The sequence below is a fragment of the Microtus oregoni genome, unplaced genomic scaffold (assembly GCF_018167655.1).
Source record: "Microtus oregoni isolate MIOR12 unplaced genomic scaffold, Mior012 000014F_ref0000157, whole genome shotgun sequence".
NCBI lineage: Eukaryota > Metazoa > Chordata > Mammalia > Rodentia > Cricetidae > Microtus > Microtus oregoni.
Genome location: NW_024543073.1, coordinates 26,542,637 through 26,556,200, shown reverse-complemented (window position 1 = coordinate 26,556,200; position 13,564 = coordinate 26,542,637). Strand labels below are relative to the sequence as shown.

Sequence of the window (13,564 nt, the reverse complement as noted above, 5' to 3'; positions counted from 1 at the left end):
AAATTTAACCACTGGATTTTATTTTCTCATCTCTATAATTGAATAACTACCTAAAACTATTTACTCATTCCCAATTATGATCACTATATGAAATTAATATATAACCATTATCCTTAAAATAAGGATAGTGTCCTGCATGCAAAACAAGTCTACAAATTACTTTGGGCTGTATTTAATTACTATGGTTTCTATGCTATAGTGTGAGTGTCACTGGAGAGTGGGAGGGGGTAACTGTTTATTCTGGATACTAATTGCCCCTAAGTAAGTGACTGGGTATGAAGTGAAATTAACCCAAGAAGATGGAATAAGTTTACATATGTGAAGAGGGTTGAGTGATTAAACAAAACATGCTTTAGAACCATTAGAATATTTAATTGTATATCCTTTTATGATGTAACACACCTTAACCATTGTTAACTAAGAAACATGCCTTTAATAAAAGCTGTAATATCATGTAAACTATAAAAACTACTCGACTGTATGACTTGTGGTTACTTTCATAAATAATTTTTTTAGCGAACAGCAAATAGTAAAACCAAAGTTTCCATTTTATCTTTTATTCTTTATTTGTACCCTTTACTATTAAATTCACTGTCAAGGGCATTTAAAATAATTCAGTATATAATTAGCTGTAAAGTCCATATGACTTCTATTGCTTCCCAACATCAAAAATGCATGTTGTGGTCCTTGTAATTAACCTACTCTGTTAACACACTATTGTTTGATGTGTTCTGAGTATTCTTAACAATTGCAGACGTAATTATCCACACATCAGATGTCAGTAGAGTACTCTTTGTCTTTCAAATATACCGTTCCTTTCTTGATCCATAACAAGAAATTAAATTTAGTTATTGAAATGATATATTTAAATATATAGAGATTTGTATAACAAAATGTAGATGATCATTCAAAGCTTTCTTTTTATCTTACTAGTACTATTGTATAAGAAAGCAGTTGAGCTTTATTGAGTAACAAAAATGACTGAATTAAAAGGATCTCCAACTTTACTGTGTTTGGACATTTACCTTTGAACTCTTGCTCTGCTTCATGTTCTAGAATAGAAATCCTTTCTCATATGGTAAGCAAAATTAGATTCAGTCTTGTCTTAAGAAGTTCTGTTTATAGGAAAGACTAGTAACCATCTAAGACATGGGCTTGCAAATGATATGCATATGTGATTAGCTTTGCATATTATTACTATATTTACATGTATGCTGTAGTATTACTAAAGAATTAAAATGCATGCAAAATTCTTTAAAAAGAGGAGTTTTTGATTTATTTGTTTCTTTTCCTTTCAAATATCGCATCCACTGAGTGAAATTCTTATATGCTCTGCACTTCCTATAGTGTCGAACCGAACTCTTTCTAGGTGACCTACGACGTTTTAGGAAAGTCTTTGTCATACATTCAAACAAGCAAGAAGATGATAACTGAAATTCTGATACTCTTAAGTCCTATTTTCATTGAGCCAACAACCAAAAACAGAAACAAGGAAACAACAACAACGAAACATACAACTTACGCTTTTCTTTAAATATTTCTTCAATCTTTCCAAAAACAGCCTCACAATCAACATAATCTACATTACTTTATGATTGAGTTTAAGTCTGAAATTGTTTGCTTTTTTTTATATCTTATAATGAAAGAACACTACACTTTTATCTGGCATCAAACAGGCATGACTAATCACATATGAACATTATCAACACCTTTTCTTCATTGCAATTAAATATAAAATACTTTTAAATATCAATAAATATTATTACATATGGAATAGCTAATTGCACAGAATAGACACTTAAATGCTAAAAATCATACATTTGCAAAATGTAACTGGGTTTATGGCATAGTAAACAGAATTTTCTAAGTCTCTATGAGTTGATCAGTATCCACATAATAATGTTTGATGAAAGTGTCTACTTTATACTTCCTAATGTGGTTTCCCTATGAGATGTGAAGTCACATTGGCTACAGAATTGTTTGTAATACATAAATTATCCAAGTACAAAAGCTCATTTAAAATCCAGAAATGTTAAAGTTACAAAAAGTACAGAGAGAATTGCTTAAAACACAAAAACACACAAAAGTATTCCCAGTGAAGACTCATGTTTTTGCATCCGAGGTTATTGTGGTAATATACAGACTATTGTGTTTGAGTAGTTATTGTACTGCACAGTTGGTACCTGAAGAAGAAAAGGGGAGAGTTTGAAGGGGGCAGGGGTGTGTATGCAAGCAAAGGAGTCTGCCAGTGAAATTCTCCTGCTTCTGTGTACTCTCCCACTTCCTATACATATGCACGCTAGATTGTCCGGGAAAAAGACGTGATCCACTTCAAAATCATAGGAGTAATTTTATTGTATTAACGCATACTGGAGGGTTCTGAGAGCCTGGGTTTACATGCATTTTTTACCTCACTGCCTCAAATAATTTTAATGCATCCCGGCATACTTTAACACAGCAACAGATTAGCATTACCCTGAATAATAAGCTATCTAAACATTATAGAGTGTAGTTTTTCTCATCAGAATTCATGTTTTGTATGGGTTAGTGGTTCCATAGGATTGTCAATTATAGTTTCCATATGTTTCTGTAGTTAACTAACCAAGTTAAAGTTTTAAGTGATTATATCCTTTTTCTCAATAATATACACATACAATATTGATAAAAAATTATATAAAGTGATCATAGCTATACACATATGAATATTTACCAATGCATTTAATAATATATCTTAAATGATAACCAGAATGTAGCAATGAATATGGAAACAATTGCATGGACGGTTATAGGCTTGCAAAAATATTCTGTTTATAATTGAATTTATGTAAACAAATGTCTAATAAATGGCTTAGTATCCAGTGAGTCTTATTTATTTTTCTTTTGAGACAAGCTTTCTCTCTGTTACAGTCCTAACTGTCCTGTTCTGTAGACTAGGTTGGTCTTGAACTCACAAATATCACCTGCCTCTGCATCCCAAGTGCTGAGATTAAAGGTGTATGCCATCACTGCCCAGCTACTGAGCCTTCTTTTAAAGATAGTATTAATTATGATTTTTAAGTTGTTTGATAACTCGTTAGGTTTCTATAGCCTTCCTCATTGATATATAAAGGAGAGACAGAGAAGAATCAATATGAAAGATATACTTACAGGCACTTTCTCAGAAAAAGCTGTGTCTCCCATGCTAGCATCAACAGAGTTCTCATTACTCAATGTTGTTGGCAAATGGTGGCAGATCTTGTCTTCTCTATGGTGGAGAGTCAACCAGTATTAGATAGAAAGTAATTTACTTCTGCACTAATGAAAAAGTGTTTCTACTCTGGATGTTATTTTCTAAGCAGTATGGTATAACAACTATTTGCATGCAGTTTGCAATATATTAAATACTATATGAAATACAGAAATCAGTTAAAGGGTAACGAATGTTGGATATCATTTTATGCAGGAACTGTGTCATTCTATATGAGAGACTTGAGTATCTAGGAATCAAACCTAACAAGAGGCACACTTATTTCTATACCTGGAACAGTGACTGTGGGTAAGAAAAGAGGGCAGATTTTGCTTTAGGTACCTTGAATTCAAACCTACTGCCATTTTCCTCCAATTTCAACAGTAAAGATAACAAAAATTGACAATATTATGAGAAAAAGCGAGAGAATTGCAATATATATTTCAAAGTGATTTTATTTTACTTATTTTTCCCTGCTTCTAACTTACTATAAAACTTACACCAACTGGACCCATGGCTTCCTTCCAGTTAATCAACTTTGATGGTCTACTGCCATCATTTTCAGAACGTGGTATTCACAAAAGCCACCTGCAGAGCTTTTAAAAATGCAACAGCCTGGGATAACTCCCAAAATTCAAATTCAAATTCAAAAGATGTGTGAAACGTTATAACATTTTAGCAAACACCAAGGGAGAGTTTGCTATGCTTGATGAAAGAACAGTCTTTAGTTAATTCCTGAAAGTCAGATGTTTCTTTACTGACTGTCTTCCTAACAGCACATGAATTGCAGTGCATTTAAGAGTTGACATGAGCAACTCTTACTTTATCAGTTGCTTTGCTTAGTGCTTGTGTATTAATTTCCAGAACTAAACAAGAATGGCTGGGGTCAGATCAACATCTTTCCTAACCAGTGAGTTCATGACTGACTCTAAGGAGCAAATGGGAAAAGCACAAGTCACATGGCTAGTCTGACAGTACTGTCTATGATGCAAGTTTTTTTGGAAATGACATTATTCAGATGACTGATATCAACTTTAAGGTTTATTTTTATCCTGAGACTTGAGTTACCACCTCTTAATACTTTTTGATGTTTTGTACTGTGATATAATTAACCTACACAGAGCCTTTTAATACAACTATATAGCTACTAATTAGTTAAATAAACTAATTCCAATATATGTGTTTTGGTGAACTTGCATATATTAAAATTATGTGTATTTCTTAATGAAACCTAAATATTGTTGGAAATCAAGTTAGAGGCTTCATAGAAATAAAACCCTACACAATACTCTGCTCCTTCTCATTCTATACTGTCCATTTGTGGTCAAGATACTTTAAGGTATACCAAAACCAAATATAATTTGAGAACATTTCTTACTATTTTTTTTATTTGTTGAGACAGGGTTTCTGCCTGTAACCTTGGCTGTCCTGGAACTTGCTTTGTAGACCAGGCTGGCCTCAAACTCAGAGAATCACCTGTCTCTGCCTCCTAATTGCTGGCACTAAAGACATGTGCTGTCTGGCCTACTTTGTACTTTTTTAAACATTGGTTTTAATATCAAGCAGAACCCAACCACAACAATAATTATGTTTATATGTGCCTTTTGGGAACTTTCTAGGGGCTGTAAATCCTGGCTAATGTATTCAAAACAGACTTAAGAATCTTAGCAATTCTACTATTTCATCTTTGTATATAGCTGCTTCTTCATGCTCTTTGTGACTATAGGCAGGCTCTCACTTTTATGTTTATATCCCTGCATTGCACAAGGCATAGGGAAGTCCCCAAAAGGACTTATCACCTCACCCCCAATGTTAGATTTTGTTTCATTATTTTATTTCTTAAGCCCAAGTGATAATATGAGGAATTTGGACAGTCCTTATTTCATGTCCTAATTTGTAAATGGTAGTGAAAAAAATTTCAAGAGATTCTTTGTCTCTTTCCCGCCACCGCCTCCCATTTCACTCCCCCTCCCCCAATCAAATCCCCCTCCCTCGTCAGCCCAAAGAGTAATCAGGGTTCCCTGCCCTGTGGGAAGTCCAAGGACCACCCACCTCCATCCAGGTCTAGTAAGGTGAGCATCCAAACTGCCTAGGCTCCCACAAAGCCAGTACGTGCAGTAGGATCAAAAACCCATTGCCATTGTTCTTGAGTTCTTAGTAGTCCTCATTGTCCTCTATGTTCAGCGAGTCCGGTTGTATCCCAGGCTTTTTCAGGTGGCGGGGAAGAGACAGAAATCCTAAATACATAAATACATAAATAAATAAATAAATTTCCATGGGGGAAAAAAAGAGATTCTTTGTCATTTATTTTTCTACTATTTCTGAGAAGGCACTGAATCAGCATTTGCTGAGCAATAATGTATAAGGAAAGACCACAGTTTTTCAGTCAAACTGATATCATCTCAAATTCAAATAGACAGTTTTCCACAAATTTTAGAGTCTGTAAAAACTGTGCAACCTCACTAATCTTCAACTACTGGTTGCCTTGAGAATTAAATTGTTTTAATAATGTAACATGAATAGCTACAAGTGTATTTACTTTTAGCCATTTAAATATCCAGATATTTGGAATGAGCTATGTAAGTCAAATCTTTTTGCAGGTCTTCTTGACAATTTCCTACCAAGAAATTAGGAAGTTATCAGTACTTTCTTCTGTGAATGTGTTATGGTATATTTTGGACATGATGAAGCAGAAACAGCTTTTTAAATATTTATGTTTTCAATGTCATGTGTGCCAACCCTGTTTGCTCTGTCTATTTCTTTATGTGCCCGTGATGTAAGCCAAAATGGTGTGGAAAGTACTGTAAGGACCAAAAGTAAGCATGTTTCAAGTGTAGCCAGTAGAGTTGGGACTTTAATGGAAAGAGTGGAGAACATTTCCTGGTTATACAAGATACATTAGTTAGCAAATCAAGTGGGGATAAAACTTGAATGGGGATAAACCATTCAATTTAATAATTCCTTTATTTTAAAGCATGGTAAATCAAGTGGAATAGTATTAGCTTTTGACATATTATCCCATGATAATATTCTGGGAAAATTGCTCCTATGCACAGAGCAGACACACCACTACCCAATATGCCAGTTATGTGTGTAGGAAAATAAAGCAAAAAAGGTAGATTGCATGAGAAATTAGGAAACTGCTCATGTGACCTCTGCTTTTCATTCTTATCCTTTCTGTGTTTCCTCCCAACATGCACACATTAGGTTACTGCTTGTAGTCTCACTGTTCTCAAAAACATGATTAACACTGTAAGAAGTTATGGATTATATAGCCACATAGTAATATTACATGTCAATATTTCAAACCTTCTACAAATTAGTGCCGTTTAAAAGGATTCTGAGTAATTAGCTTGACAGAGAGGCCAGACATCAGTTCTAGGTTTGTGAAATACTGCAGTTGGATATTTTTTCATATTATTATCTCTGCTTTTATAGTATCCATGTTTATCTTTATGTGGGCTGAAGAATATATTAGAAGATTATCTGGATGCATTCTTTAAAATTTGTATCCATAAAGCTGGGTGCCATAATTCCTACACTTGGGAAAAGGCGGTTTAGGACATATAATCACTTCAATTCTGTGAGTTCAAGGCCAACTTTCAATTCCAGATCAGCCTTGGGCAGACAGTGAGACAAGGAAACAAGTACACATTCATGCCTTTATCATGGTATCATTTATCATTCCTGATTCTTTTTTATTTATTGAGGAAAGGATAAAAACAATTTTCTGCCTCCTCCCAGCCACCCATTTCCCTCCGCCTCCTTCCACCCTTCTTCCCCTCCCTCTCCAGTCCAAAGAGCAGTCAGGGTTCCCTGCCCTGTGGAAAGTCCAAGGTCCTCCCCCCTCTGTCCATATCTAGGAAGGTGAACATCCAAACTGGCTAGGCTCCCACAAAGCCACCACATTAAGTGGGATCAAAACCCCATGCCATTGTCCTTGGCTTCTCATCAGCCCTCATTGTTCACCATGTTCAGAGAGTCTGGTTTTATCCCATGCTTTTTCAGTCACAGTCCAGCTGGCCTTGGTGAGTTCCCAATAGATCAGCCCCATTGTCTCAGTGGATGGGTGCCCCCCTCGTGGTACCAACTTCTTTGCTTATGTTCTCCCTCCTTCTGCTCCTCATTGGGACTTTGGGAGCTCAGTCCAGTACTCCAGTGTGGGTCTCTGTCTCTATCTCCATCCATCGCCAGATGAAGGTTCTATGGTGATTCTTGAAGTTTGTATGGTACATGTCAATGACTAAATGTATATGTTTCAGTGTTTGGGTGAGAAGATGGGATAAATCGGGAAATAACAGACAGACTATGCACAGTGCATGGGCACTTGAACTTAATTTATAAATAGTCACCATGGTTTTGAATCAGAAGGTTTAATAAGCATGTTCTATCACACAGAGTAAAAGTTCCTTCTGTTGACAAGACTTTTAACAGAATAGAAAATGAAAAGTGAATCCTTCGTTGGGATTAATCCTGGGAGTTGAGTTGTGCTTATTTTTATTTTTTTCCTTTCAACTGTATTCCATGGACTGAGAAATGCACTACCAGCCACACTAGTAGATCTACCAACCCTTTAGTTAAAAAATTACAAAGGTTGAGATGGCATAGTCATATCTCATGGGACCAGCAAACACCATAAAGCTAGCACAGTGACTTGGCAAAGACCCAGCAAAGCTGAGCTGCATGATGTCTGCCATGCCACCTTTGGTTTTGATTTCCACATATTGTGTGCTTGCGAGACTTTTAATATTTGTACAATTGGGGATATTGGAATGATGGAAATTTTCCTATCACTCATTTTTGCCTTTCCCCAGGAGCACTGCTTTCCCCAGGAAAATCCTGGGCATGCTACCTCTTCCTCTTTTAGTAATAATTTTATCGATTTGAAGGTCTTCCTTATACCTTGATAGTTGTGATGTACATTTAGAAGCGAGAGATCTCCCTATGGCAGTCTGAGATATTATAACATCTTCCCCTGTCCTTGCTCTGGAACAAGATAATCAAAACAAAGTAAACTTTAAAAGGTAAACATGATTTGGTGGGCTAGAAGAGTTGGCCACAGCTCACATTACAAGCCTCTTCCGTCTATACACTCAAGCTATTCCGTGGCATATACAACAACAAAGGTAGATTAGCTGAAATTACCTTAGCCCACAGAAGAACTTATATTGATGGACGAAGAATGGTGTAAAAAGATGATAAAAGAAAGAGGTGCCTCCCTTTCTTATAAAAATTAGCTCATGCAGGACCACTGTGTGTCTTGTGATTAAGGAACAAAAGAATGACAGGATTAGACAGAAAAATCAATTATAGAAAGATATAAAATAAAAAAAACATTGTATTATGCCAGAATTTGAATAATAACTGCAGTATCTTTGACCTAAGTAGTTTTCATGCACACTCTGACCATTAAGAGTTAATAATACTTTGCTCACTCTGGAAGTGGCCATCTGCACACGATAGCATGAAGATTTTTTTTTTCTATATAGCATACTTGAAGACACAAGAGCTATCAACCTGAAAACTGGCTGTCATATGCCTCTAGATTCTTATAAATTGGGTTATGGGGTTAATGAGTAAAAATTATTATAAAGGATAACTCTGTTTATCAATGATGACTAATCTTATGACCCCAGATGTGCAAGAGAAAAAATTTAAACACTTGTCGAGAAACAAAAATGCTATGAACTATGTTCTAGGTCAATTTGCATCTCTCCCCGCTTACCTAATTATGTAAAGATAAAGAATCATTCCGACTGCTAGTTATTCAGCCTGAAGAATCTCACCACCACCGTGGCCTGGCTTACTTTATCCCTTGCCTACTTCTTACCCCTCTTTGGAGCCTGTTAAATACGGGGGGTCCATTCCCAGCATCTATATATTATATATGACTAATGTCTTGAAAAACTGTTTAATACTTCATGAACTAAATTAGAACAATAAAACTGTCCTTTCTAATAAACACATACATTAAATAATGCATACATTTATTTGCATTTCCTCTAATTAATTATATGCATTTAGATGATTAAAAAATTGTAGTGTATGCCAAAATTATTAGGCATTGGCTAGTAGTGGTTATTTGAAAATATGCAGCATATTAATCTTCAATTTTTTCTCTTTTTCTCCCCTTCCCCTGCCACTTCCTACTCCATCCCCCTTTTTTGTCTACTTCATCTCCATCCCTTTAATATAGCATCAGATGAAGAAGAGCCTACTTCAGCAGGTAAGCTTTCTATACTACAAAGACTTGTTTTCCTATTTGTCAGTCTAGCAATGGAAAATCGACCTCAGTATCTGAGTATTCACCTAGCTATAGGATCAAGTTACTGTAGCCTCCACAGCATCCACAAATGATGTTTAAGTCAAGGATGATGGTACACACCTCTAATTCCAGCCCTTAGGAGTCTGATAGAGGACATCATGAATTCCAGGGCAAAGTGCCCTTCTCAACAAATTCCAAGTCAACCTGGATTACATATTATGATTCTGTTTAAAATGAGCAAGTTGAACATACAAAAAAAAGCAAAGGCCCAACTTTTTGAAGTATACTTTGTTTGTGTTTTGACCAGAAAATTAACTGTTTTGTTTGTATTTTTATTTTATAGGCAAGTTATACTAAGCTAGTTTGAATAATGTCTCACAAAATTTTGTGAAAGAAGAAAATTACCTCAAATGAGCTATTACACAGGAAATTATAGCAACACCAACATTAAAGAATATGGAAACATAGAAAACTATGGTACTGAAATAAATGCTTAAAAATAATGAAGGTAAATGTTTCAGTTAAATCCCAGAAGGGAAAAAATTATAATTTTCTGGAATATTCTCCAAGGCATTATATTGTATTGTAAATATAGCTACAACATCAGGCATGATATTTAAATTTAAGGATGAAAATTATGTGGTTAACTAAGTCACCTATTTAAATTTTTTTAATTCACATATTCTTAAGATCTTCTATCTTATATCATGATTTTGTTTTCATCTAACTAATTGGGATTTTTAAGCACAGTGTAAATCCTGAAGTGACTATCACAGAGAGTGTCAATGTCTGCATTGCTAGAAGGGAATATGGGCTTCTCAACATGTTTCCAGGAATGTGAGACAGACCAAAGAGAAACACTAGGAAAAGAAAACACAATTCCATGGACATATTGTAGATACATTGCACTTAACTGGCAATTAATAAACCACCAGAATGTTAGACAAGTAGCTTCCAGAGAATGAGGCCTGAGATGACGTCACTGAAGGCTCTGAAGAGGAACAGTCTGATGAGGTCAGCACTAGGGAGTTTTCTCCTATGAAATGGAGGAAAGAACTTATGGTTGAGGAATAAAGCAAGGAAATGGTTCCCAAAGCTAAAGTCAACTTTGGTTGATTGCATGACAGAGATGATTGTAGCTCTGTGCTTAATCTTGATTATCAATATGATTTTACTGAAAAAAAAAATGCCTAGAAGATTCGTAAAACATTCCCCTGATGGAGGCTGCATCCGGGGAGGTTTCGTTCACATAGGAAAACCCTGATTGGTCAGTTCCAATAAGCTCCCACGAAACTGAATGGAAAAACCAAACAGAAGGGAAATGTCTCTCTGTCCTAGACATGACATGAGCCATTCCACCATCATGACCCACAATTATGGACAGCAATTTATGAAACCAATTGCTGTGGGACAACGGTTTTGGTTTTTTTTAATTCTGTCACTTGTATTATTTTTAATAAAATACTGATTGGCCAGTAGCCAGGCAGGAAGTATAGGCGGGGCAACAGCAAACAGGCAGGAAGTAAAGGCAGGGCAATTCTGGGAAGAGGAAAGAATCAGTTTGCAGTTGTCACCCATACACAAAGGAAGCCAGGCACAAAGCAAGCAAGATGTGACTGCATCAATGAAAAAATACCAAGCCATGTGGCTAACACAGACAAGAATTACAGGTTGATATAAGTTATAAGAAATAATTAATAAAAGCCTGAGCTACTGGGCCAATTTGTTTATAATTAATGTAGACCTCAATATATTTCTTTGGGACTAAATGGCTGCAGAACTGGGTGGGACAGAAACCTCAGTCAACATTCAATGAATAAATAGTTCTTCTCTTTAAAATATTTTTAAAAGATTTATTCATTTATTTATTATATATACAGTGTTCTGCCTACATGTATGCCTGCACAACAGAAGAGGGCACCAGATCTCACTATAGATGGTTGTGATCCACCATGTGGTTGCTGGGAATTGAACTCAGGACATCTGGAAGTACTCTTAACCTCTGAGCCATCTCTCCAGCCTCTAAAATATTTTTTTTAAAAAAATGGACTTTATCATGGTGTGAAAGTGAAGTTAGCACAATGATTCTGTTGGAGCTTATGGATGAGGGGCAGTCTGTTCTATTCATCGAAGAAATTTTGCTCAGCTGCATGGCCTTATGGTTTCTACTTTTGTGTTAATCCAGGGAAGGATTGTCCTGTAAGAGCAGATAAAAAAGATCAAAAAAAGATGATTATGGCAAAATAATTAATATATGCTTTTTATTGATAAATTGCAATGATGTATGAATGCTATATAACATAGCATACATTACAAATGTCCCCATCAGTGATTTCAGGTAAACCCACAGGTTGTTTCAATTTCCCATCATTAGAATTCTCTACACCAATTTGGATGAGGAAAACTCCTTTACATTTCTCCTACCCCAGTTGGCACTGCACACTTCTCATCAGGCCTGTGAAATTCACATGACTGAAGAGCAGGTTCATAGATTGTTGAGCCTCTTCTATCTACTTATTTTCTATGACCTTATTTTCCTCAACTTCAAAACATTGAAGTTGAGATGTTTCTGTACAGATGACTTTGTATTCCCAAACCATAGTTTGATTTATCTTTTATCCTTACCTTGTCCTCCACTTTCTAGACCCAGGTAATCTAATTTCTGCTGAAATATCACATTTTGATATTATTATCTGTGAAGTTTGTTGTTTCCACTGCAAAATAATTTTGTCTTTGAATCATAAGTATTAATTATAATGAAGTATTAACTATCTTTAGCTGATTTATTGTTTATTTTCTTTTTAAAATATATTCTTATGAGAAAAATGAAGCCAAACATGTTTTCCCTCTTATTGTTGAATTTACTTTAGAATTATCTGAACATTATAGAGTTTATGACGTAATATATATATATATTTAAATATATACAAATTTAAAATATATACATATATTTGCTTTCAACTATATATAATGGGCTCTTTTAGCAATTTCCTAATACACAGTTTAATATGATTGGCTGCCATGCTCATGCTGTATAATCCCTCTGTAGATGACCATTCTCTGAAACTGATATAGAAGCCAAGACAGCCAATGCCCCAATAATCCCTATTCTACTAAGGGTTTATATGTATGCAAATACTTTAATTTCACATATATCTAAAATGATATGTGCAGATGTAGAATTATCTATGTTGTTTCAGATGTCAAAAGCTCTTGTTAAGGGTAACTAGCACTGCATTGTATGTATTAGTATATGTGATAATTTCCTTCTCTACTTTTCTATGGATGAACACCAAGATTTTTTCCATACCTTAGCTATTATAATGTTGCAGTGAACATGGTAATTAATGCAGTTATTTCTATGAGATGATGTTTATACATTGGATATACAACTGGAAGAGACATTTGCCTTAGTAGTTTCATTCGTTTGAGGAAATTTCACAGTGTCTCACAATAACTCCAATATTCATTCCCAGGAGAAATCAAACAGGATTCCCAGAACATTCCCCTGACAGACAGGCAAACAGACAGACAAACACACAAACAAACAAACAAACAAACACACACACATACACACACACAACTAAGAAGCCTATTTCAAATAAATTAAATTGAAACATAAAAATATAATGCGTGGAACACATAAAAGTCTTAGAAGTAAATTGAGCAACAGACTGGATCCTGGACCTGTGACCTGGAAATAATGGTTTGGGTATCACAATAAAACTCAGACAGCAAAAGAATTAAACAATGTGAGCACACAAAACCACAAACATTTCCTAAAGAAATCAATCATAGCCCTGAGAAAGCATCCAGTGAGCGGGATGTAAGACTTGTAACACCTGGCATGAACTTAATTTCAGAAAAAGAAACGCACACAATACAGTGACAAATCCCAAAAGAATTGGTAAAAAAAACTAGAAAAATGTACTTCGTGGACCCCTCTGCAAATCTGGTGGAACAATGCCATGGAAAAGGAAGTAAATGTCACTGATCATGAAGAAAATATAAATCAAAATGACAATAGTTCATCACTTCAGGTGTGTTAGGGATGCTTTTATCAAAAAGCTATG

At 35.2% G+C, this 13,564-nt stretch overlaps 1 protein-coding gene across 3 annotated transcripts in view; it reads left to right on the top strand.

Moving 5' to 3' along the window:
- Positions 1-13,564, top strand: part of Edil3 (EGF like repeats and discoidin domains 3) — a 434,158-nt gene that overhangs the window by 148,694 nt on the left and 271,900 nt on the right. Inside the window, exon 3 of one of the 3 annotated variants that reach the window (XM_041663623.1) lies at positions 9,423-9,452. The exons of the other annotated variants lie outside the window; for them this stretch is intronic. Coding sequence (XP_041519557.1) covers positions 9,423-9,452 — 30 coding nt within the window. The remainder of the gene's footprint in view (positions 1-9,422; positions 9,453-13,564) is intronic. 3 annotated transcript variants of the gene reach the window in all.